Here is a 26,614-nt window from a genome sequence, read left to right on the forward strand (position 1 = left end):
TATAAGTTAAGGGTTTAGGTGTGTTAGATACATGAAAAAGTTATAATTTTAAATACATTTTTGGCTGTCAATTATTTTATGTTTTAAAAGTAAATATATGGCATCTTTAAAAAAACAATTTCAACTTGACGGAAATTTAAAAAAAAAAATTATAATTTTAAAAGTAATGGCTGTTTGTGTGGATCCAACTTCAACCCTTGCGGTGAACATCACCAATCCTTGGAAATTCATTTAAAATACAATGTAAAAGAATTAGTTTTAGATATGCCAGTGTCTGATATAAGCTTTTTTTGTTTTTAAATACCAAAATGTCGGTTTCCAAAAATTTTTTCCAGATTTTTGGAAAAAACCAAAAAGATTTAAGAAGAAAAAATCTTAAGGTCAGACATTAATTTTTCAAGTTTTCAAAAATAAATTTCATTGAAATCTATCTCACGATTTTTGAGCTACAAAGGTCGCCAGTTGAAAAAATATAGTTTTGAGAAAATTTTTTTTGAAGTTTTGCACTCAATTTACGTAAAGTAGTACGTTCGTTCCAGAGCATCCGAAAACACTCTGGTAATTATCGAACAACGCGAAAAGTAATTGTCGGATTTACTTAAAATTATCAGTGAATATTTCGTAGATATTAATATTTAAGACATGATTTTTCGAAAATTCTTACAACCCCTCACCCCTTAAAAGAGAACTATAGAAAAACCATAGATTTTTCAATAAAAAAGTAAAAAATAAATCATAAATCAGTCAAAGTAAGCCAAAAAATTTTCTTGCACCACTGTACGCCATCTTGTGACATACTTTGGCTAACTAATGCGTTGACAGGCGTTCTCTCAACCATTTGTCATTCATGCATATTGATTATATAAGGGACTCAATGTGCGCACAAAACGCCTGTATGCAACTATGAAAGTGTGTATGCGTGTGTTCTTGTGTGTTTAGTGAATCCGTTTTGGTTCCACATTTCAATTAACTGATCAGAACGCCTGACACAGGTTTATTACCAGTTGCTCTATGTTAGCGAGCAGTCATTTTATACCACATTCACAGCCAAATTGACACTGTTGCTGCTGTTAATACTACTGTTGTTGTTGTTGTTAAATTTGCATTTACGACGCTGATTATGTTAGCAATCAAACTCAACGCATGCGGCAACAACAACAACCCGCACTAAAGAAATTTTCATATACGCTTGCGCACACGCCTAAAAGTATGCATCTATGCCGGTTCAAACATTCAGTTGTTGTTGTTGTTGTTATCTTGTAGCTGTTGACAAACTCGATTATCATTGTACAGTACATTTGTGAATTGTCGACAAATGAAAAGTGATTGCTACTGTTACATCACAGCTGATTTGCGCTTGAAGTGCTTGAGCAATGCAAGTGCATTGAATTACTAATGCTAGCAAATAGCCAGATATTTATGTAGGTATGTATGTGTGTCACATGCATTTGTTCATAATTCATAATGAAGCTTGTCACACTGATTGCCATTGATGATTTCACCGCAATGAATTGAATTGCTAATTTTTTCGAATTTCTATTACACACAAATTTCAAGTAAATTGACTGTTTAGAACTCGAGATATAATTGGTGTAAAAAAATGCGTTTAAAGTTACATCGTCCGCTCGAACTGGTCTGGTAGTCACAATACTAAAACAGTTATAACTTTGAATTTTCAAAAATGCTTTTAGAAAAATATTTTCAAATACCTAAACTAGCCAAATAAAAAAAAAATGTAATGCTTAAATTTATTATTATAATTATTTTGAACAGATATATTAGATATTTTGATTAAGTGATAGAGGTATTTTAGAAAATGTGATTGTGTGTGTAATTTGGGCCATCTGTTGGTATTTCAAAACTTTTTAAATCTTATGGTTATAGTTTCAAAAGTACCAAATGTTCAACTGAAATCGACCTTAACTATTTAGTACGTTTCTATTATCTGAATTAGCTTATAGTTAGTTTTTGGGAATTTTTTATATTGCTAAGCAGTTTTCATTTGAGTTCTCTTTCAAATAAGAGTGATATGATTACAAAAAAAAAAAAAACACTAATTGCCATAGAAATTCAAATTTTCTTTATTAATTGACGACTTCTTTTGCAGGCACGACCCAACTTCGAGTACTTTTTCCACTAAATCAAGTCATATGTCATGAATAACCTGTTTAGTATTGACTTCTAAAGCTTGAAGATAGTCTGGTTTATTACTAAAGTTCAATGAATTCAAATAATTCCACAAGAAGTAGTCTAATGGTGTTAAATGACAACTTCAATGTCACAATATCTTGAAATTATCAAATCTCAGAACTTTTATCGCAATAATTCGCTTGTTGCACATGCTGTGTGGCACGTAGCTCCGTCTTGTTGGTACTAGATGTTGTCAAGATCAACTTGTTCCAATATATAAAATTTATTAATTTGTAATTCTTATTCTCGTGAATATTTTTCCATGATGAATTTGTAAACTTTACAGAGTACAATGAAAAAAAATTACAGATCATGACATATTAAAAATTGCCGAAACGACACTTAGAAATGGTGTCATCCCTATTGGAAAACCAGATATTATATATTGTAATGAAGTCATCAAATATGCCTGGATGCTTGAGCTTATGTTTGATGAGTAAATTCAAATTTTATAATCAATTGAAATGTCTAAAAGAGTGAAATGTGATTCCGGCATAATGCACACGAACGCACACATACACACTACTCACAAACATAGATATGTACTTGTATTTAGTAATATGCTGCAGAAAGCTTAATACACACTCTCATATTTAGCATGCTAAATTTTTTACAATTGTATTTGCCATGGAAACTACTTCATTTCATTAACTGCTACATACACACATACATATGCTATAATAAATAAATAAATGAATGCTACTTAATTGTGTTCATCAGTGTGCCGATTTGATTTCAACGAAATTTTTTTTCAATATAAATCCCTGTCAAATTTTGAATCTCTTTAAAGTGAATTTGAGAATTTTTTATTGAAAGCTTTAAATAAATATCTTCGTAATTCGGTTCATCATTTTTTAAATTGCATATGTCAAATAGTTATAACATATGAGAGACCGTACTGACATGAAAACGTTTAATTAACATAAATATATAACTTAATATCTATTAAATCTGAATACTGCAGCAGACATCATCAGCATCACCATTCTAGCATACCAAAGTGGCCAACTGCAATTCATCAAAAATAACAACATTTTTGAAGGAAGCGTGAATTGTAGAAAGATGTGCACTTTTAGAGAGGGATATTGATATGTTTACACTTTCTGCAAGTTTCGACTTGGCATTCTCAAACACAATGTAAAGTAGCCGATAGTAAAACCGCTGTTAACTGCTTATATTTTAGTAGCAAAGTGTTCAAAAGTGTAAGAGAGTATATTTTACACTCGTGAACAGAGTATATGAAGTTTGCCACAATGTTTGTGACACTTAGAAGGAAACGCTGGAGATGCTATAAAATATAATATGTATATATTTATGTATGGTATATTAATTTATTTAATCATGCCCGTCTGGCATGCTCTCTGTCTGTCTGTATATACGCGTACTAGATCCTCAGTTTTTGAGATATCAATATGAAATTTTGCACACGTCTTTTTTTCTTCATGAAGCTGCTCATTTGTGGAAATCGCCACTATCAGGCTGCTCTAGCATACAGCCGCCGTACAAATTGACCGATCAAACTCAAGTCCTTGTATGCAAAAGTTTGTCATTTGACGAGATATCTACATGAAATCTGGCATAGGTTATTGCTTAAAGTAACGCTGTAATCTTTCATGAAATTGTTTAGATCGCACTAATATAGCATATAGCTGCCATACAAACTGACCGATCACAGTTAAGTTCTTGTATAGAGAATTTTTTCATTTGATGAGATTTCTTGAAGAAATTTGACATAGATTATTTTCCAAAGCAAGGGTGTAATCGCCGAAAAAATTGTTCAGATCGAGTTACTGTTTATATACAACATCAGCTATATACAAACTGATCGATCACAATTAAGTATATGTAAAGAATTTTGTATTTGTGAAGGGTACTATAGCTTGGGTGTAACGGAAGTTCTTGTTGTTTCTTGTTTTTATGAACTGATGACAGGCTGGGGGTGAAAAAAAATTTAATCGTTTTCTAACACTACTCATCCAAATATAATTCTTCAAAGCTTGCAATTAATTTACAGAAATTTTTAAAGTTATATTTTATTTTCCCTCAAACAATAATTGGTCCATTTGCTTTGTTTCGTATAGCTTAATCTAGCGCATAAACTGTGTCATCTTCAAAAATGATCGTTTTTTAAAGTTAAAGCTTGATTAGCTGTTAAGGTAGCAGACAATTCCTTAGCGCTGAAAAAGGTTTTTTTCAGGTGGTTATGAACCCTAATAGTCCGAAAAGAAGCGTCTTACAACTCTGCTAATGCCAGCAAATTCGATTTTCCGAACCCAGTCGGTTGGTTGTTGGTTTTATTCAAGTCTTAGTTTTAAGGCTTCAAATACAATGATATTTTCCACCATTCTTCTATTGTCTAAAAATATTTCTCTCTCTGCTGACGTCTCCATAAGTAAATGCTAAAACCATTTTCCGCCATTTTAATTAATTAGCTACGCAGCGCCTAGACCTATTACGTCTAGCTTGTTGTGTATTAGTCAAAACCATTTACATATGTGTTGGTGTGTGAAGGAAGTTTATTGAAAGGAATGAGCTAAAACACTTAAATCTGTGCCACGCCGATGCATGCAACATGTCATTATGAATACAAACAAAGGTCCACAGGCAAGCTTGTAGCACAATTGTGCTTTGCGGTCTAGCCCACAAAGTCAGGCAAGTGCAACATCTCATCTCAGCTGGTTTTATATGTGTGTATGTGTCACACAGCAAAAAGTTTGTTTATTTAATTTTTGTATTTTTTTGTTTCTCTGGCAGCTCTACTCTTGCTAGCTCACTTAAGTATAAATGTATGTTTGTAATTTTTCTTATGAGATTAGGCGTGTCTATGCGCAGATTGCTGATGTTGACGCCGAGTCGACACGTTGTTTGTTTATTATGCTTTGCTTATTTTTAATTGGATTACTTTGTAACTAATTACAATTTTGCCTAAACAAATCTGTCAAACATCGTGTGCTTATAAACATTTACGCGCTGTTATGTGTATGTATGTATGTGTGAGGGTGTGCGCGTCTTGAACGCTGAGCAGCACGCAAAGCGCTTAAACACACACACACTTAACTACATACAAACATATGGAGCATTCATTTGCTTTGAAGATCGCACTGGTTTAAGGCGCGTGGAAATCAGAACGCACGAAATTCTCTCAGTGGCGCCCAAACGAGGAAAGGCGAGGTATTTGTGCTTGTTACCATTTATATAATTTATTAGGCTTTAATAGGGGTATAATATTTATTTAAATTTTAAATGCTGAAATAATTAATGTGACAATTAATAAAATAAAAATTATATGTTCCCTAAATACAAAAAAGAAATTTCAGTTGTTGAAATGCGATTAATATATAAAAATTTTAAATTATATTTAAAGTTACCGTTATTGAGCGCCAATGAAGTCATTGTGCATTTAACATAATAGTTTACAGAAGAGCGACCACAAGTGATTAGAGTTTACAAATTCACGAGCCTTTTATTTAGCGCATACAAGCCTTGTAGTTGACATATTTAAGTGACAGGCGCAGACATTTCAAAAATTTCAAAATAAATGCAATTATTTTATTGTCATTTTTGTATTTCTACTATTTCTGGCATTATTTGCTTGTCATTTATATTGTTGTATTTTTTTATACCCCAAAACATTTATATTATAGTATATAGTAGTATATTTTGGTTTGCCCAGAAGAAGACGTCGGAGACCCTATATAATATATACGTAAGCGAAGTCTGTCGATTTAGCCATTTCCATCTGTCTGGCTGTTTGTCTGTACTGCAGTTTTTGAGATATGGAGCTGAAATTTTGCACACGTCCTTATCCACCTTATAAGCTGCTTAATTGTCGGAACAACCGATATCGGACCATATAGCATATAGCTGCCATACAAACCAAACGATCAAAATTAAGTTTTTGTATGGAATCTTTTGTATTTGTGAAGGGTATTATCGCCTCAGAACAGCCCTTAGCATTTTTAATTGTTTTTATTGTAATGTTGCTATTTCTGTCAGTAAGTGTGCAATTAAATCGTATATTATGCACATTTATGACGCGTACAGTTTCGTATGTCAGCTGCGTGAATTATTTCAAAATGCAAATGAGCTTTTTGTTCTACTACCAACATATTTCTGAAAGCTCCCAACCATACACACACCCACACGCACACAAACAAAGATACTTGTCACGTAGTTCTATAACGGCAAATATATGTATGTCGGGTAAATGTGAAAAATGTCAAGTGCGTTGCATTTATGTTTGTGTGTGTGTTAAATACGGCTGTTATTAAAAACGTTTGAGTGAAATGACAAAAACAACAATTATACACTAACGAACTATTCAACGTTGCACTTGAAGCTAATTTTATATCGCTTATCTGCCGCACTCAAAAGCACACATTCGTACCATTATAATAAAGTTATGCTGCAAAGGGTACTTTGTCAACCGCGATACCATAATTCAACTATTTTTCATTTACAACAATGTCAGTAGCAAAAGTGGAGAGTTTGCAGCGTTTCGCTACAATCGGCGCATAATTGAATCAAGTGAAAGCAGAATTGACATTGTGTGCTGTTGTTGGTTGAAAAGTGAGGTTATACATATTTATTCGTATTATGTTGGTCTATTTCCAAACTTTGTGTGTTAGTAGCAAGCCAAAATAAATTAGTTTTTCACTGTTATATTTTTAGAGTTAAAATTTGTTTTTACTACGGTGTGCAGTGGAAGCTTTTGTGTATTAGTTCACCACGTATTTGGTTTGAAATATGTTTTAATCTCCTAAATATCTGTTCAAAAATTAATAATATGAAATAGCTGGCATCTTTGGTAACAAAGTAGTTTATTTAGGAGTTTGAGTTAATATGTAATAAATTGAAATAAATGGTAAGCTACTTTTTACTTAAATAAAAAATTTTATAATTAACAAAAAGAAACAGTTGGCAACTTTGGCAAGAAAAGTAGTTTTTTTTTGAGCCTACAAGTATAATTAAAAGTGTTTATTAACCACATCTACTTTGTGACTTTATTTGAAATATTTACAAATATGCAAATAGCAAAAAAACAGGTGGCATTATTGGTAAAAAAAATTAAATAATTTTGTTTAAGAATTTCCATTAATAATATTTTATATGCATGTCTATTTTATGATTTTATTTAAAATTTTTGTACAAACTCAAATACAAAAATAATACAATAAAATAGGTGGCATCATTGGTTAAAAAGCAGTTTTCATTAATGCGTTCAATTAATAGTGCTCACTAATCATGTCTAAGTTTTCACATATTTTTGTTAATTTTAAAAAAATGCAAAAAATAAAGAAAATATGTGGCAGCACTGCAAAAAAATTATATTTAAAATTTTTATTGCATCGTGTTGTTAGCATATTTAACGTTCGACTTTTTGAAACCTCAATAAAAATTTTAAAAAATTAAACAGGTGGCAACCATGTGTAAGAAAGTACATAATTTTTTTAGTGCTTTTCAAACCGATTTATTTTGTATAGCAAATTTAGCATATTTATACAACTAAAAATTTGGTTCTTAAAAGAGTTGCCAGCTTATAAGTTTCACAAAAATTGTATACTACTAAATTTATGAATATTGACACAAAATAAAAAAAGGAATATATATTTGTCTTAGTATTGTGGGTATAAGACATCGGTTTACTATACATCATTTGAACTGAACTGAAAAAATATTGAAAATTTTTTTTGAAAAATTACGAAAAAAAATGTATAAAAATTATTTCACATCGAAGAAATTTTATATTTTCTAGTGTCCACATTTCCTTAGCGCCCACAAACTTTTGTCATTTAATCAATAAATATTCAATATTGCCATATTTTTAACAAATATGTCCACTGTGCAACATCACTAACATTAATTTTCGCAATCTACTCGTATCTTTCAACTTCTGGCTGTACTATTTTCTCTAACAACTGAGATTATGCTGGTAGGGGTGACAGCAGCAGCATTAAAGCGCTAAAACTTATTAGTACAAACACCTACACACACAAGCACTTATACACTTATGTATATCTGTGTGCTAACGGCAAACTATCTGCAAAAGGCAGAGAGAACTGCGAACAACAATAATCATAATTACAACAATGTCAAGACACTTCATCAGTTGCAGCCACTAAGTGAAGCATATTCAATACCCACACTAATAAACAATATTAATGCCAGTCATCATCTACATCGTATGGCGCTAGCAGCAAACAATCAAACCATTTGCTGCTCCGCGTAATGCGTTTTTAACCCTGAACTCGCGTTGAATGACGGGCAAATCAGTTGCGTTAACGCTTATGCTTCCATTATGCAGAAGCAACCCGATGCACAAACTTGTATAGGTGTATGCATATATATGTATATAAATATATATGTATGTATATGTGTGTGTGTTTGTGTTCGCAGCTAGCAGCGAATTGTTTGAACGAAATCAATATTCCTAACACTTTACGCAGCTCGCCGAGCCTGTTGTTTGCATGTAGCCAAAACACGACACGCATACACACACACACACACACACACATGCGCGCACTAGCAATAAATAAATGCGCATTTTATACCCCTGCTGATAAGCAGTAGTGAAGTAAAGCATCAGTTTAAGCGGAGCGATATATGATGCTATTATGCGCACCGAATTGATGCTATCAGCAACATGCCGCTAATATAATCACATCTACTTTGCGCACATGCTTCGTCTTCCACATCTTCCACGTCTTACTGCCGCTGCTGGCCCAAGGCTTTGCGTGGTTGCGGCGCTGCCAAGCATCGATAGCAACAACAACAGCAGCAACGTCTGCTATCAATTTTCCAGATTTTTATGCTCGTGCTTACGTAAGAGTTTTGCCGATTTTTCCGCCTGATTGTTGTTTCTATTATTTCAGCTCTTTCCAAACAACTTTTCCACTTGAATGGTCTATTTTTCCAATCGGCGCTGTTGGGCTTCTACGCTTATTTGTAGTGGTGCGAGGCAAAGCAAATGCAATAATAAAACTTTTTTAGCAACATAACAGCCTTTGTTAGCATTTCATTTGCTTGGTTTATGAGCAACTCGAGCAAAATCCACACGCACAGACACACACATCTGCGCGCGCGCGCTGAGACGACTAGTTTGTAATGTGGCAGCGGCGAGCAATAAACGACAGCAATCTTTAGTCGCATTAGAATTTTATTTCCTCTATTTGTTTGTCTCCCCGTCTTCTTTCATGACTGACTGACAATCTAAGTTCATTGTCTGATTAAAGAGCAAGAAGAATTAAAATGGCGATAGTTGTTTGTTTGGAAAAAAATAAATAAATCCGGAGATATAAATAACAAGACATTCACTTTGATAAGAACTTGTAGGACGCGTCATAACGGCAATAACTACTGATGACGTTACTTCTTAGTGCTTGCCGAAATGTATTGGCTTTTTTCTAAAGAAAGTTCTAGCGTTCCATACTACAGTAGATCTTATGTTTGCCTAGTTTTAAAAATTGTTAGTATTAAACGAGTCTATATTTGATTCGATTTGTTGTCTCTAAACTTCTTTGGTGGTTTGCTGCTGAGATTTTTTTTTTTAGTAAAGAAGTTTATCGGTAAGCAGAGAACAAGGTAATTTAGCGCTAAAAACCATTAACTAGTTTTCGGAAAACAGCACAAACATGAAAATCCGGACAGAAAATAAAGACATTTGCAATTTTAATAAGAAAAAATATTAACATCGCTTGCACTGAAGCTAGAATACCCTTCAAAAATACAAAAGATACCTTAAAAGAACTATGATCGTTCAGTTTGTGTGGCAGCTATATGCTATAGTGGTCTGATATCAGCCATTCAACAAATGAGCAGTTCCTTGATGAAAAATGGACGGGTGCAAAATTTTCGACGGATATCTCGAAAACTGAGGGAACAGTTCGCATATATACAGACGGGAGGACAGAAGGAAGTACTCATGGACATAGCTAAAAAAACTCAGCTCGTCACTCATATATTTATATACTTTATAGGCTCTCTGGCGTTTAATTTTTGGTGTTACAAACATCGTGGCAAACTTAATATACCCTGTTCAGGGTATAAAAGCCTACACTTTCCTGTATTTACAATATGTATAGAATGCATCGTCTTCTAAATCGGTGTATGATTATTGCCTAATTATGATATCTATTAATCGAAAAAGTTTATTAGCGAAATTTCGAAGCTATAAATTTAATACGCTTCTAGCCGTGAACCACTACAATAATTTACGGTGAATTTTTAGAAATGAATTTAATTTGTTTGAAATTTTCCTCGGATGGTCCGTTGAGAAAAAGAGGTGACAATGACTGCTCATTCATAACTACAGATTGAACTCCATCGACTTTTTTTTTCGAAAGTTTGAAGTTTTTTAATATTTTTAGACGGATTTTAAAGCTAAAAATCACTTTTATGTTTTTGCTCATGCTCTGTGTGCCTAAGCAGCATTTAGTATTTGGGTAATTAGAAATGAATAAAGATAATAAAGTATCGACAGCTGTTTAGTATAGAAAATACTATAATGTAATACTAAATTTGGATAATAGTGAAAATCTATACAAAGAATTGACCGATATTAGCTGTGAAAAGCACAACAAAAAAGCGTCTGGCCTTTTATAAATGAATCATATTTAAGTATTCAAATTGACGTCCACATTTTATTACGCAAAATTTTCGTTCCGCTGATTAAATATTAATTTTGTTCTTTGTATAGCTCCTCATAGTAGAGATATTACCGATTTTATGCGTTCGCTTCTTTTTACCATTTTGTGCCTGAAAAAGTTTGCATAAAATGCTAAAGGAAAGCAGTGCTTTATTAAAGAGAACACTGCAAACTTCTCCTAAAAGCACATACACAAAAAAGGCAGCTAATCCCAAAAACAACAAGCTTCCTAGCACCACAGTGACACTATCATAACTGCAATCGAACGTCTCCTTTTCGGTGATAGCTGCTGCAAACGAGCCTCTAGTTGTTGCGCCATACAAAAGAGTGTGTAAAATATGCTTTGCGACACCAGTATCGATTTTATTAAATAAATATTTAATCATGTAGACAATTTTACTATTATTTAATGTCCTTGTTGAAAGAAAATTCAAAATAAAATTCAAATGTCAATTAGCGTTCAGAATAATTTGCTTCCAAGCTGTGATTGTTGGCAGGCGATTTAGATAAGCTGAATAAATTATGAAAATCAAGAATATGAAGCGATTTATATATTGCTGCAAAATAAATTTATTTCAGCATTTATTTTGCAAAACAAAGAAAAAAAAAAAAAACAAATCAAATCAATAAATCAAATGCTTATGTAAACAACACTGCAAAATGGGTTATATGCGCTACCTCACGCATGCAAATGTATACTGTACGTATATACATATACAGGGTGTTTTTTGTTAAAGAAATATTCTAGAGAGACAGCTGCCAAACCAACTGTCAACATAAGCATAACAGTTCGACATTTATCTGCAGAACACTTTAGCACTACTTCAGTAGATGCCCTAAGGTCTGCACACTGGCGTAGTCAAAAGAGTTACATTTAATAAAGTTTATGTAAGAAATCTTTTATATTTGTGCTGGATATTATAGCTTTGTTACAGCCGAAGTTTACGTTTTTTATTGCCTTTCGTTTTAATAAATCACCCTCTCTATGTATAGGTTGTACATGTGCAAATTATACACGAATATTTCCCTAAATCGTCGTGTAATGCGCACAAACAATGAAAGCTAAGCCAACAAGTTAGAATGGCTGCCACTGTTAATCAGCTTGCAGCCTGCTTGATAAGGATGTGGCGCATTGCCCACACTCTCACAGCCATTGTGGTAAGGCATTGCTGTCAATAGCAAATAATATGCCCTTCTCAAAGTATGCGTGTGTTTGTGAACGCTTTTGTTTTCGCCTACGCGTGTGCTGTATCCTTTTGGTTTATTTGATTTGCTTGGCAAGGCTTTCATTGTGTTGTAGCAGAGTAGTCTTGCCAGCAACTCTCAAATAATATTCCTTATATTCGTCTTACCACAAAGTTTAGCTTTGGCTGCTGCGTCGTTGGCCTTCATTCCTTTTGTTGTAAGCATCAATGTTGTTGTTGCTGCTGGTGTCACTGCGGTTGCTGCCTTACACTTTGTCTGCGCTGCGCGGTCGCTTGTCATTTCTGGCGGTTTTACTTAATTTTAATACGATTTCAGTACAATGGCTTCGGGCAAAGCTTTTCTCTTTCGTCATTCGTCTTTCGTAGCTTTTTAGTGGCGTTTGTGTTGCCATTGTAGTTTGTATTACGGCCAGCTTTTATTAGTAGTTATATACAATTATCGGTTTTCGATTTAGCTGCTCTATTTGGAGGTTATTGATTCCCGGAATTATGTGTTCTTTTGAGTAATATAAGCTGTTTAGTTAAAGTTGCAGCAATTTTAATTGTGGCTGCTAGGGTTTTCTTCGGCTTGAGTTCGATGAATACTTGTTTTAAATTGAAAGCGTATTTCTAAAGCCCTTCAAAGCAGAACTGATGAATCGAGGCTTTGTTCTATTGATTTTGTCATTGATTTTGTCATAATATTTAAAAAATTAGTGAAAAATTTTTAATTTGTTAAATTTTTATTTTTATTTGATTTCAAAAAAAAAAAAACAGAATGCAGTCCACAAAAACAAAATAAGCCGATTATATTGTGATAGAGTTTATTATTGTATTTTTCTACACGCATTGAATTTTTGCTCTGCTAGCATTGCTACGGGCATAGAGAATCGAAGATTTCCATTTAATGCGCTTACACTCAAACATAAGTACCGTTGCCCAAAACCACATCCATTCATTCTACGCAGATATATATACAAACACACGCAACTAAATTTCAAAAACACACAAAAAAAAAAGAAATTTATTCCACACTTATTTGCTAAGCTCTTGGTATATATATTTTTTTGTTTCTGTAAAAAACCAAAAACAGAATTCGTTCAACGAAATCATACATTTTCCTTTCATTTCCAAAGTCTGTGCGCTAAATAAATTACTGCTGTATTTGCTGTTGTTGCATTTTCCGTTTGGTGCCAGGAAAGCAAAAAGTTTCTTTAATTTATTCACGCGTGCCTACATACATGCATGTGTGTGTGCGGTAGAGCTAGTGCTTCTATGTGTGTGATCTTCTCTTGCTGTTTGCTTTGTTGCTTAATGCTTAGACTGATTACAAGCTATTTATTTAAAAGTAGATATAATTTAGCACACATTTATCTCACACATACGTCGACTCACATCGCATTTATTTCGTATCCTAAGCGTTAAAGTAATTGCTTAACTAATAGCGAGGGGTGCAACAGCAAAGTGATATGTGTGGCGGCTTGTTCTCTAGCATTGTTGGACCCCTCTCGCAAATGTGCGGAAGTATTTCTCCAACATCATATCATCAAAAAATTTTGCTCTGTATTTTATAGAACGACAAATGGTTACTTTTGTAGTTAAATTTTATAGACTACCTTCAAACTTAGATATACATAAATTGTATAGGCCAAAGAGAGCAGAGCAAAGTTATTCATATGGATCATATTTACGAATATTGTAATTAAAAATACTAATTTCAGTTCAGGCTAAAAAAATAGTTTTTATGATAGCCCTCCAATATTTTTTGAGAATTCGTCTGTTAATGAGATAAAAAAAAATTAAAAAAAATTTTTAGTCTATCTAAAATTATTTTTATATTGAAAAAATTATTTTATTTTACATTATTTTTTTTATTTTTTTTTTATTTTATTTCATTTTATTTTATTTTATTTTATTTTATTTTAATTTATATTATTTTATTTTATTTCCTTTTTCTTTATTTTATTTCATTTTACTTTAGTTTATTTTAATTAATTTTATTTAATTAAATTTTTATTTTATTTTATTTTTTTTTACTTTGATTTATTTTATCGCGGGATCTGGATGCAGGGTCGAATATGTAAATATCTCAATGAGAAAAATAGAACGCCACCCTGAAGTAATGCAAACGTGGTTCCAGCGGGGTGACAGTTCCTTAGAGATCAGGTGGTTTAGTGACCTGCAAGAGGCACATATCGTTGCTGTGACGACAGCTTTTATGATTTTTCCACCCCCTCACCCGCAAAGAAAAGAAAAATATAACATAAAATGTATTTGATTGGATATTAATTTAATTTAGTTTAGTTTAATAAAATTAATTTAATTTAATATTATTTTATTTTATCTTATATTATTTTGATTTATTTTACTTATTTTTCTAAAAACTTTTTGATAAAACTATATACTAAAGGCTTCTTATCTCTGAAATCAAGTTATTTTACGTTTAGACTGATTTGACTGACAGAGGAAAAACACCTCGGATCTCATATTTTTAGATATACAGGTGAAAAGGCGGAAATAGAAATATAACTCCTAAGCAGAATTGTGATAAGTTCAGAGCGTATTTGCGGTTAGCTGATATCAAAATACAGGAGTTTTTCGTCTGGTTTCACAAAGGATTCTACATAACAGTGTAGGTGTGATCCCCTGACATGCTTCGGCATCAGTCATCTAACCGATAGACTTAAGGAACTGTTGAATAACTATATATATATCTATATATTAAAAAGCCATGTCTCGCAAATATGTTGCTGCATAGAGTAGCTAATGAAATATTATGTTACGTATACGCCCCACAATCTACAAGGTAAAGTGAGCTTAATGACCAGAAAATAATAGTTGAGTATATTAGTTATTTTATAAAATTAAAAATTCTCCAAAAATATTGATTTATTTTTAAAATATAAAAATATTCTAAAGTATATAAATCTATTTCTCTTTACTGCTCAACCTGCTATTTCCTACAGGTCTGCAAGATACCTAAAAAATTCAGCATATTTTATAAAAACAATATTTTGTTTGTATGTGCTCAAATATTGTTATTATGGTATTATGTAGCGGTGTGTGTGTTTAGGTAAGACTACCGGCAACACCTTTTGTTTTATATTTGAAACAATAGAGCAGGCTGGTTGGCTGTACAAAGCACTAAAGTACAATAGATCCCACTACCTACGCCTTTATATATATGTACATACATATTTATATATGTATGTGTAAACATGTATATGTATGTGTGCTCTGAGCAGTTGTTTGCATTTGCAGTCATTATTTTGTGTAACTTTCGCTTTTGTTATTAAACGCCGGTAGGTGCATGCATGTGTAGGCACCTATTTCAGTTTTGAATTACTGTACTTTATTACCTCTTCCTGCCGGCTGCAGAGTACTGTGTAATCATATAAATGAATCCATACCATTCGCACGATTACGGTGTTGCCAGTGAAAGCAGTGGATTTTGCTTTGTCTAGCAGCAGCGATTGCCTGCTTAACAGTGTGATATATAGCTGTCATTTTAAAATATGCTTTTGGCAGTGCTGTTTGGACTCACTCTCTTACCCCTTTAGGTTATTATTAGGATGCGCGCCACTTGAACTGATTTCAGCACTTACACCCTGATTGTGTGAGTGTGTTTTTGCTTGTGCCTTTCTATGCGTTTAGTTTAATTTTGCGTAATTTATATTTTATACCTTTAAGTATCTTCACAACAAGATGTTACATGATTTATTGTTGGCTTTGTTATTGCGTTTACTGCTGTTGCTTTGGCCGTTTTTATTCATGCCTAATGCCAACGTTTATATACATGCATTGTTATTGTTCTTATCCTTGTTGTTTGCCTGTTATTGCTAGCAAATAAGTCTATGCAAAAAGAGTAAGGTGGCAAATATGATAAAGTAGATATAATCAAGTTTAATTTACTTGCTCGACGCTTTGCTGCTCCTCGAGGTAAATAAGTCTACAATTTGCTTGCTTTTCCCCTTCCGCATTGTTGCATGTGTCCTCTATGTAATTGCGGGTGTGTATGCATCTATTTAGCAGTACAGAGAGTTGTTTGTTAACTCCATTAATTTTAATAGCCGAAAGCTGTATGCAACGTGGCAAGTTTACCTGGAAGCATTAACCGAAATTGGTGGCAATAGACCAGCATTTAATTTAATGAAGCCACTGTCATAGACTTTAAATACGAAATCAAAACCGAAAGTTGCAGATTTCTCTGAAAGAAGCTGTGTGTTTAATGAAAATGCTTAGAAAGTTAACTTCTGCGTACCAATCAATTTATTATTAGCATAGTTTTGGCTTTCTCGATAAATCTATATTTGCAATCAGCAAAAACTAAAGTTGTTGAAAGATTTCACGACCATTTTGGTATGAGTTGAACGTATGTTGATATATGATTTATTTGAGTGAATTATCAATCGTTTAGCTACTATGTTTTTTAAATTTGAAAATCGATTTTGATTATTTTAACTGTATATATACTAATTTGTAACAATAAATATAATAATAATAAACTTAATTATGAAATATTTTAGTAGGAATTCAAAAACCAACAGCTCTGCCAACTAGAATATTGTACTTTTCTCATGCCATTCTCATTAACTCTAACTTTAACTTTAAGCTTATTTTAAATTGAAAATTTAATTTAATTTAATTTTATCTTAAATTTTAATTTTAGTTTAAATACTAGTTTGTATTTCGATTTTAATTTTTTTCAATTTTAACTTAATTTTAATTCAGATTCTGTTACATTTTTAATTTTAATTTTTGTTTAAATTTAAATTTTATTTTTGAAATTTAATTTTAATTTAAGATTTAATTTTAATTTTACTTTTACCTTTAATTTTAATTTTAGTTTTAATTTTAATTTTAATTTTAATTTTAATTTTAATTTTAATTTTAATTTTAATTTTAATTTTAATTTTAATTTTAATTTTAATTTTAATTTTAATTTTAATTTTAATTTTAATTTTAATTTTAATTTTAATATTAATTTTAATTTTAATTTTAGTTTTAATTTTAATTTTAATTTTAATTTTAATTTTAATTTTAATTTTAGTTTTAATTTTAATTTTAATTTAAGTTTTTTTTTTAATTTTAAATTTAATTTAAATTTTAATTTTAGTTTAAATTTTAATTTAAATTTTAATTCAAATTACTAATTTTATTTATAATTTAATTTTAAATAATAGTTTTTATTTCAATATTAATTCTTTTAAATTTTAACTTTAATTTTAATTTAGATTGTAATGCATAATTTTAATTATAGTCTTAATTTTAATTTTGATTTTAACTCTTTTTTAATTTGAATTTGAATTTTAATTTAAGTTTTTTTTTAAATTTTAATTTTAGTTTAAATTTTAATTTAATTTTTAATTAAATTACTAATTTTGTTTATAATTTAATTTTAAATAATAGTTTTTATTTCAATATTAATTCTTTTCAATTTTAACTTTAATTATAATATTTATTTTAATTTTAATTTTAATTTAATATTTGACAAATATATATATTCAAGTTAAAAACTATCGCTTATTCTCCCAGGCCATGCGAGTTAATTAATTTGTTTTCTTTTCCCTTTCATTTCAGAAAACCGCAAAGGCAAATCAGCCGCAGGCAACAATTGCAGGTTGCATTGATTTTTTCACTGCACTCGTTGAAGTGATGAGTTGGAAATACAACACTAACAACTGGTAACTTAATCGCTTCATTTTGTTTAAGCGTCACAAGCAGCATGTTTACGTAATGTGTGAAAGTGTAAAGCTGCTACAAACGAACAGGCGAACTAAAGCAACCGCAAAGCCAACTGACGCCGCCGGCGCACAGCGCTGATTGTGCGATAGCAAAATTTCAGGCAAACATAGAGAAAGTAAATAACAAAGCTAAGCAGAAATAAAAATAAAAAAATGAAACATAGTTACCGACGCCAAAGACAGAGCTAGTGAAACACAACAACAAGGCCGATATAAATTGGTCAGCATAGTAATCAGTGGACCTGTGCTGAAGCTGTGTGTGGGAAGAAAGCCGGAAGCACAGCACTTGAAGTCAACTTTAAAGAAAAAGCGTATATACTACAACAATAATAAGCTAGCAAGAAAAAAAATTATAATAAAGCCAAAAGCACAAATACAGCGCCTTCAAGAACAAGGCTTCAACACAATCAATTGTTGTAGCGAAATAGCGGTGTGTCTATATTGCCGTTGCTGCGGCTCGGCTGTTGTTGACAGTGACAGTGAATAAGAAAGACGCACAAATAAAGTGGCATACATAAAATAGAAGGCATAATAAAGTGAGGATAAAGCATCTAATAACTACAACAAACAACAACAACACAGGAAATATATGGAAATACGACAAGCGCTGGCTTCGTGCTGACAGCAAAAGAAATTAACACAAAAGCCTGAGCGAATCCAGTGAAGCAGCCGCAGTGGGGCGTACACAACAGCGGTGGTTCAGCGGGGAGGGGTGTTTAGTAGGCACAGTAGAGACACAAAGCAGTCTCAACATAATGCACAGAGCGCTAAGGCGAGTATATTATACTTCCCGGCATTTGGTTATGACGCACGTTTGTCAAATAAATCAATTTACATGCTAAAAGTGTCGCTGGACAAAGTGCAAAACAGCAAAAATAAAGCGCTGGCAAGCCGGAAAAAGAGCGACATAAAACTGTCGACGTTGTCGAAGCGCGTCCGCTTGTAGGTCACTCGCAAATGCCTACAAGCAGGAATAGCAGATTTTGATTATCAACCTAATTTGGACACCAGGCAGACTGACAACGTGTCTGACGTAAATGTGATTAGACTTGAGCGCACTGAATGGTCGTCCGCAAAGTGGCAGCATAAAAGAAGGCAACAAAGGCTATTGAGTTGGGAAATAATGGCGTTTACGATTAGTAATTTGACAGTTTAAATGAGCTGAAGGCACGCCGACAGCAAAAAAGTAGTGGCATTTGAAGGAATAAATGAGAAAAAATTAAATAAAAACTTCGAAACTGTCACAGAGCGCAGTCAAGTGGAGTGGGCAAGCATTGTTCATGCTAACCATTACACATCGAGCCGATATTTATGTGCTGTTGCACCAAGTGTTACGAATAAGCAGTCCATGCAATAATGGATAACTTTAGACTATGAAAAAGAGAAGCAAAAATACTACAACATAAATAATATAACACCACCATAAAATTCACCACATCTGTTAAAAAAAAATTTAACGCATTGTTGTGAAAAACGCAAACGACACATTTGTATAGCATACATTTAGGAGCAAATGTAATAAACCAGTATGCTTACTAATACATGCACTTGCTGACACTACACACACATTAACGACTGCATACTGCAAGGCGCACCTACATGCTCGTACACAGCTAGCGACTAAAGCATAGTGCACGATATATTAGCAACAACAATACAATGCGCCAACATACAACTGCCCGCCTCTTACTGCCCATCACGCTTCTCGTGTTGGCCAATTCTCGCCTTACTCTCACCTGTCCCGCCGAAGTGTGCGTCTGCAAGTGGAAAGGTGGCAAGCAGACGGTTGAGTGCGGCGGCCAGCAGTTGCCGAACATACCCGAGGGCATGGATCCAGGCACGCAAGTCTTGAACTTCTCGGGCAATAGCCTGCAAGTGTTGCAAAGTGAACGCTTTCTACGCATGGATTTGCTGAATCTACAGAAAATCTTTCTATCACGCAATCAGCTGATACGCATACACGAGAAAGCCTTTCGCGGTTTAACCAATCTCGTGGAGTTGGACCTGTCGGACAACTCCCTACAAAATGTACCCACCGAGACGTTTCAGGACTACAGTTCGCTGATGCGTCTCTCGCTTAGCGGCAATCCCATACGCGAGCTAAAGACGTCGGCTTTCCGGCATCTCTCGTTTCTGACAACACTTGAGCTGAGCAACTGCCAGATCGAACGTATCGAGAATGAGGCCTTCATTGGCATGGACAATCTGGAGTGGTTGCGTTTAGATGGCAATCGTATCGGTTTCATACAGGGTCAGCACATACTGCCCAAATCGCTGCACGGCATCAGCTTGCAGAGCAATCGTTGGATGTGCGACTGCCGTTTGTTGGATCTGCATATGTGGCTCAACAACTACGTGACGCCGCAGGTCGAGGAACCCAAGTGCGTGGAGCCGCCGCGACTGAAAGGGCAAGTCATCAAAACGCTTAAGAAGAACGAGCTGGCCTGCCTGCCAGAGGTCACACCCTCATCTACATACACCGAAATCTCGGAAGGCCGTAATATGTCGATAATGTGCGTGGTGCGGGCCATACCGGAGCCGCAAGTATTGTGGCTCTTTAACGGTCAAGTGATGACTAATGACAGCCTGATTGATAATCTACATATGTACTACTATATTGATGAGACCGGCAGCGCAGAGGAGAAGCGCAGTGAGATTTTCATATACAATGTAGGACCTGAGGATAACGGCACCTTCTCGTGTGTAGGGAAGAACGTGGCTGGTATAACTTTCAGCAACTACACGCTGCGTGTTATCATCAAAGAACCACCAGTGGTGAATGAGGTGTCCTTTCCACGCGACTACATGAACTATATTATTGCCAGTAGCACTGGCGCTGGCGTCATATTTGTTGTGCTGCTCTGTACGATAGTGATTAAGTGCAAACAGCGACAACCGAACAAGCGCAAGAAGTGTGCCAATGGCGGCTCGGTTACCAATGTGGTTGGCGGTGGCGCACATGCTACAGACAGCAGCGGCAACGAGACGGGTTTAATGAAATGCTCGTCCATACTGAACGATGGCGATTCGCTGAACGGTGGTGCGGGGCTTTTAATGGCTGAGGGCATGACGCCGACAAAATTGTGTAAAGAGAATGGCGGCGTCATTATGGGCGGCCAAATGCAACAAAATTTACTATTGTACGCCCCCGCGCACTACCAACAACAAACGCCCAACTCCGCAGTGATTGGCGATGGCAGCCAGACGCTGCAATTGAGCGTTAGTATGGCTAGTGCGAGCGGTACGCCGCCACCAATGCTAGTTGGCAATGCTGTCAGCTACTGTTCGCCGCCTTCATCGGTGCGAAATTACGCGGAGAAAAATCCAGATTTAGTTAATGATGCCGAGAGCGTTAATCATGGCAAGCTGAAAGCTGCGGCGTCCATAGACGCAGATTACGATGCGGCCAGTGACTGTTCGGGGCCGTGCAGTATACAGGGTATGTCGACGACGCCGGCACAATTCGACAACTGCTACCAGCTGGCACCACAGTATGGTTCACAGATTATACGGCCGGCAAACATGCAGCTGAATTCTGCTGCAGCAACGCGCTTTGGCGCCATGACAACATTACCGCGTGGCATGCAATTGAAAACCGTAATGAACAGCTTGAGCGCCGCTCCGGTGCCACAACACCAAGTGGACGTGCACTTGAATCCAGTGTGCTTCTTGGGTCAGGATGGATTTGCTTATGACTACAGTAACGCGCATTTGCAACAGTCAGCGCCTGCACCACCTTCCCATCATCACCTGCAGCTGCAGCCACAACATTCATTGAGCGCCGAACCCTCACACGCACAACACATGCAACAGCAAAACTTTTACCGCACTCTGCCACACAATCGCGCGCACAAGCAGCAGCAATTTGCCGCGTCCGCTGCGAATCCGGGCATGCGTTATAGCCTAGAGGCGGAGTTCTTGCAGCGGTCCGGCACACCAACCTACGAAAAGTATATGCCCAATGTGCGCTTCACTGCCGAGGGCTACCCACAAACACAACAACAGCATATAGTGCAGTATCCTTCACCGCCAGATGGCTACAAGAGCAGCCAAAGCCCTGCGCCTAGCCTGCATGATGGCGGTGCGGTAAGTGGCGCGAGCGGCGTCGCTTCGACAATTTCAAATGCCACATTTCAGCAGTGGCCACCTTGTTTGCCCGGCTATCATGTGCAGGCCATACGCTATCCACAGACCATTGTCGGCGTATTAAGTCCACAGGCGCATATGCAACAACAACAACAACAGCAGCAGCACTTGCTGCAACAGCAACAGAAGTCGACGCCAACAGTTGTTCTAACACCAAATGGACCAACAAATCAATCAACACAAGTGCCCACATCAATAACAACAACAGCGGTCACGGCTATGGCCACAGCGAGCACCAGCATGGGCGGTTCGACATCTGCGTCAGTCGCAAAGCGTTGTGCAGCCGCGCAGGCTGACTCCTCCACCATACCCGAATGCGATGAGAACGACGTTTCACCCACCACTTCGACAGCTGCCAGCAGCAGTAATGACGGCAGCAGCAGCAGCGCCACCACAGTAACCATATCTGCAAACAACACGACGGCAACCACGATGGCCACAGCGACTGCCAACGAAGAATCCTCAAAGCTGCGGCATTTAAACGGACCCTTGGCGGATAGTCCAGACGAAGGCTATGTGGGCGATTCGCACGAAGGCTCCGATATATGACGACGCGGCGCCAATGGCAGCTGCGCGAACGCGCACGGCAAAGCGGGCGGCAGCGGTTGTAGTGCGGTCAAAATGGACGACTCGGTGGCATTGTAGAGTGGTCACATCCACAAGCATAAGCTGCGTGAGTAGCTGTGCGTACATTCAGATACATACATAAACGCAATTGCGTGTGTATACATACACACATATGTACATACGTGCTTGCTTCAGCTTCACGCGAAATAATTGAGTGTGAAATTAAGGCGGTGAAGTTGTAAAGAGCTGTGCAGTTTATTGTAGTTCATTGGTTGCATATTAATATACCATTTAAATCTCGGTAATTTTTTTTTGTTAGGTTGCATTAGAGCTCCGTTAAAAATTCAATAAAACTTGTGGCCATGTTTATAATTTGCACACCAGCTAGCGTCACCCACTGCAGAACCTCGAAATCATACCCACAGTGCTCACAATATTACTCCACCACTCTGCTACTTCCTCTGCTGCCTTCTCTTTCAATCTTAGTAGAAATTGCTTAAATAAAAAAAAAAATAGAAGCAAATTATGCGCTGCCAAAGTGTCTCTTCTCCATCCAATTGTCTTCTTTTTTTTACCAATAAATTGAATTTCTTATATATTTTTCGTTTTTCTACGTCACTCTTACTCATTTCCTCTTATTTGCGCTTCATTCTTCGTAACTAGTCAAGCGTTAAATTAAACGACAGCTTAATATGTTTTCCATTTCGATACCTGTCGCAAGCTCTCATTGTGTCCGTATGCTGCCTGTTCTCGCAATGAGCACGCTGGACGTTTCCACCAGCAATAACAGCTGTTATTGATTTTAATTAACATCCACCACAGACTACACCTCGCCAGTTATAACAGAATTAAGGTAACCAGAAAACTAAAAACAATTTAAGTTTTTCCAAGAAATATTTTTGATTTTTTTAATTAGTTTTCAAAGGCTTAAAAAAATATTCTTGTATTGGTTTGATACATTTGTATTGAATATTGATAAATTGAATTCAATTTGCAATAACGTGGCAACTTTTGTTGCTAAATAAGTTGAAAAGAAGCGTTTATAATTTTATAATAACGTGGTATTTTTTGCTGCAATACAAGTTGGATTATAATCAGTTGGCAACTCCTAATAACAATAATTTTGTAATAACGTGTTAACTTTTGCTACTATATAAGCCGAAAAGAGGCCTAGCTACATTCTATTGAACATTTTTCATTTAAAAAATTTTTTTTTCTGATCAGTTGGCAACTTTTAATAACAATAATTTTGTAATAACGTGGTATTTTTTGCTGCTAAGCAAGTTGAAAAGAGGCATACAGACAGATAATTTATGTTTATTGAAAATTTTTCCATATAACACTTAACATTTTTAATATACAACTTATTGAAGCTTTTATATTAAAATGTGGTGGCAACATTGTAAGAAAATATATTTGTAATTCAACTTCCAAAATTTTAAAGTAAATTTTAGGCAATTTGTAATACCTTATGAAGAGTTTTTTTTTCAAATTGAATTTGATATGGCCACCTTTTTATGAAAAAAAATTTAGCAAACACTTTAATTAAAAAATTATTAATAATAGATACCACCACTTATTTGTGCAACTCATACAACTTTCACCATCCAAGACACTTTAATTAGTTCAGAGCTGCCGCTTTTGCGCTACCAATGAATTGTATTAACTTCTCAAGATTCTGACCTACAATTAGCCCTGCTTTTCCCGGTTAACCCATTATAAAGCCTCTGGCCTAACTTGAGTAAAGTAAAGTGATGAAATCACCCTATTCTGGTCACCCTATTAATTTTTCAAAGCAAATAATAAAAACTTTTCTCAACGCGAACACCAATGAAGAAAGCGAGAACAACGAGCGCAAATTTCTTTAAATCATTTTTCTTAAATGAAAACAAAAGATTTTGTTTCTCAACTTGCCTTTATACTCTGTCACTTCCTAGTATTTATGTGCGCGTGCCTTTCATCCAATTTCCATTCATTGTGCAATATTAGCTGCGCATCCCGCCATTTACATTTCGACTTGACTTTTTTGACTTATTTGGCATACGATTTTATTCCAGTTGATGTAATTGAAAAAGTTTTCATTTCATTTAACTTTGTCCCATTCTTTGAAGTCCTGCACCCAACTCACTCTGAATAGCTTAAGGTGTGCGCCTAGGTAGCTTTATTGCTGCTGGGGTTCTATTTGCGGGTAAACCCACCGATATAACGGCAAACTAGGCGACGAAGTAGATAGAATTTCATTTATACAGGCATACCATTCAAATCATAAGCCTTTGGTATTCGGGGCAACTTCTAAACAATTGATTTGTAGGCCAACTGCTCTTTTGTTCGGCTAGGTTCCCAACGGCGCGCCTTCAAGTGCCAGAAACTCTTCAATACTAGGCGCTACCGAAGCATCAAACTGGAACGCAGAGTGCAAGGTGTGCTACGTCTGAAGAAGTAACTCTTCGCTTCCATGTTCCTGTATAAAAGTGTACACTAAAGTGCGAGAAAGTGAGCGAGGGAGTGAAAAATGCAGAAAAGAGGCCGCTTCAAGCGCCAGAATGAGCGACTACAAAAGCGCAGAAGAAAACAGACAGCAGCTGCAGCCAAACAAAACATTTTACATTTTAAAGCAACAAAGGTATTTTTTTATGATTTCATAACCCATATGATATACTCGTGTAATCTTATTGCCGACTGGCTGAGTACATATAGAAAACAGGTCGTGTCTATACGAGCGTGTGCATTTCAAGTGTGCAAACTGAAGTCTGCTTTCAGACACGCACAGGTGTGACACAATTCTTTAAAAACAATACAAATAAATATACGTGCAACGTAAAATAGTCGCTATAAGAACACTCGAGCTTACGGTCTTGAGTATATGCCACTTTCTTTCCTTGACAGGCTTTGATTATGAGAAACGCGCAGCAAAATCAAATTAAAAGTGACGACTTGGCATATACATAAAAATAGCACGCATACAGCACTGCTTTAGTATATATTAAAAATATATTTTATTTTTAAGCAAATACTAACGCTCGCAGGCAGCATGCTCGCACACTTGTGAAACTGCAGGCTTTTCTGCTGTTTGCCAACAAATTTATTAATACTCATACGCCGTGTCTAACAGCGCTGCAATTTTGGCACGAGCGCCACTTCACTTGTGCCAGTTAACGGTAAGATGTTTTATTTTCGCAAATACTATTGTTGTGAAGACAGCATAAAATATCAATAAGCGAAAAATGCAAAAACAGATTTCTTGCTTTGTAAATGATCACGCCTCTCAAATAATTCAGAGTTTGCCAGAAATAACTGATGTTAAAGCGTTTTCGTAAAATAACCGAAATATTTACTTAAATTGCAATAGTAACATGCTTTTGATAGTGGCATGACAGATGTTGGCTCAACCGCTGTCCAATAAATTATTTGATTTTCATTATTAACTAATTTGTCTTTCAGTAACTTATTATAGTCTCTCATATATGTATAGTGGGTATGACATATCATTTTCTATCATAGTATAGCAATTTCGGGTTAAGCTCATCAATGGTTTAATGATTATTTTTCAAAAGACCCAATCAATTTTTATTACTGTAAACAGATTGATTCCCTGGTGTGTCAAGCCAGCTTTTTTGAAACCAGATTGATTCCTAATCTGACGTGTCAAGCCATCTTATTGGAAACCAGTAACTCTCGAAACGTTTTGAAGTTTTGCAAACATTTACCGATATTAATACTGAGCTAACCTATAAAAATATTGATTAAAAGCAGTTTCAGATCCAGTCTTTCGACTCATTTGGATTCTGAGCAGCACTCACTCTATAAACTTTAATCAGTTCATTTGAATTCCTCTGTGGTTGTTGGTGAACCACGTATTGAAAATTCATCACTCTATCGCGCCGAAAAATATTCCATACCAAACGACGAGAATGTACCACGATATTTATGAGTTATATGTTTCTGTTTCTGTTCCCGTTTCTGTTTCTGTTCCTGTTTCTGTTTGCAGCGCTTCAAAGCCAGAATTTTATTTCAAAAGCATGCCTAGCCAATTCAATTCGTAGGCAAAGCTCTTTATTATTATTGCAGCAGCGATATAAAAAAATGGCATACCTTGTATAGAAACTTGTTGTAGTCTAATCAATAACAAACAGTTAAAT

The 26,614-nt window shown here is 35.1% G+C and overlaps 1 protein-coding gene across 1 annotated transcript in view; it reads left to right on the top strand.

Annotated features, from left to right (window-relative positions):
* kek2 (kekkon 2) overlaps positions 1-23,509 on the top strand; it is a 46,101-nt gene extending 22,592 nt beyond the window's left edge. Inside the window, exon 2 of the mRNA XM_070107527.1 lies at positions 17,599-23,509. Coding sequence (XP_069963628.1) covers positions 19,422-22,457 — 3,036 coding nt within the window. The 5' untranslated portion in view covers positions 17,599-19,421 and the 3' untranslated portion in view covers positions 22,458-23,509. The remainder of the gene's footprint in view (positions 1-17,598) is intronic.
* The last annotated feature ends 3,105 nt before the right edge of the window (positions 23,510-26,614 follow it).

This window comes from Bactrocera oleae, chromosome 3 (genome assembly GCF_042242935.1).
Source record: "Bactrocera oleae isolate idBacOlea1 chromosome 3, idBacOlea1, whole genome shotgun sequence".
Taxonomy (NCBI): Eukaryota; Metazoa; Arthropoda; class Insecta; order Diptera; family Tephritidae; genus Bactrocera; species Bactrocera oleae.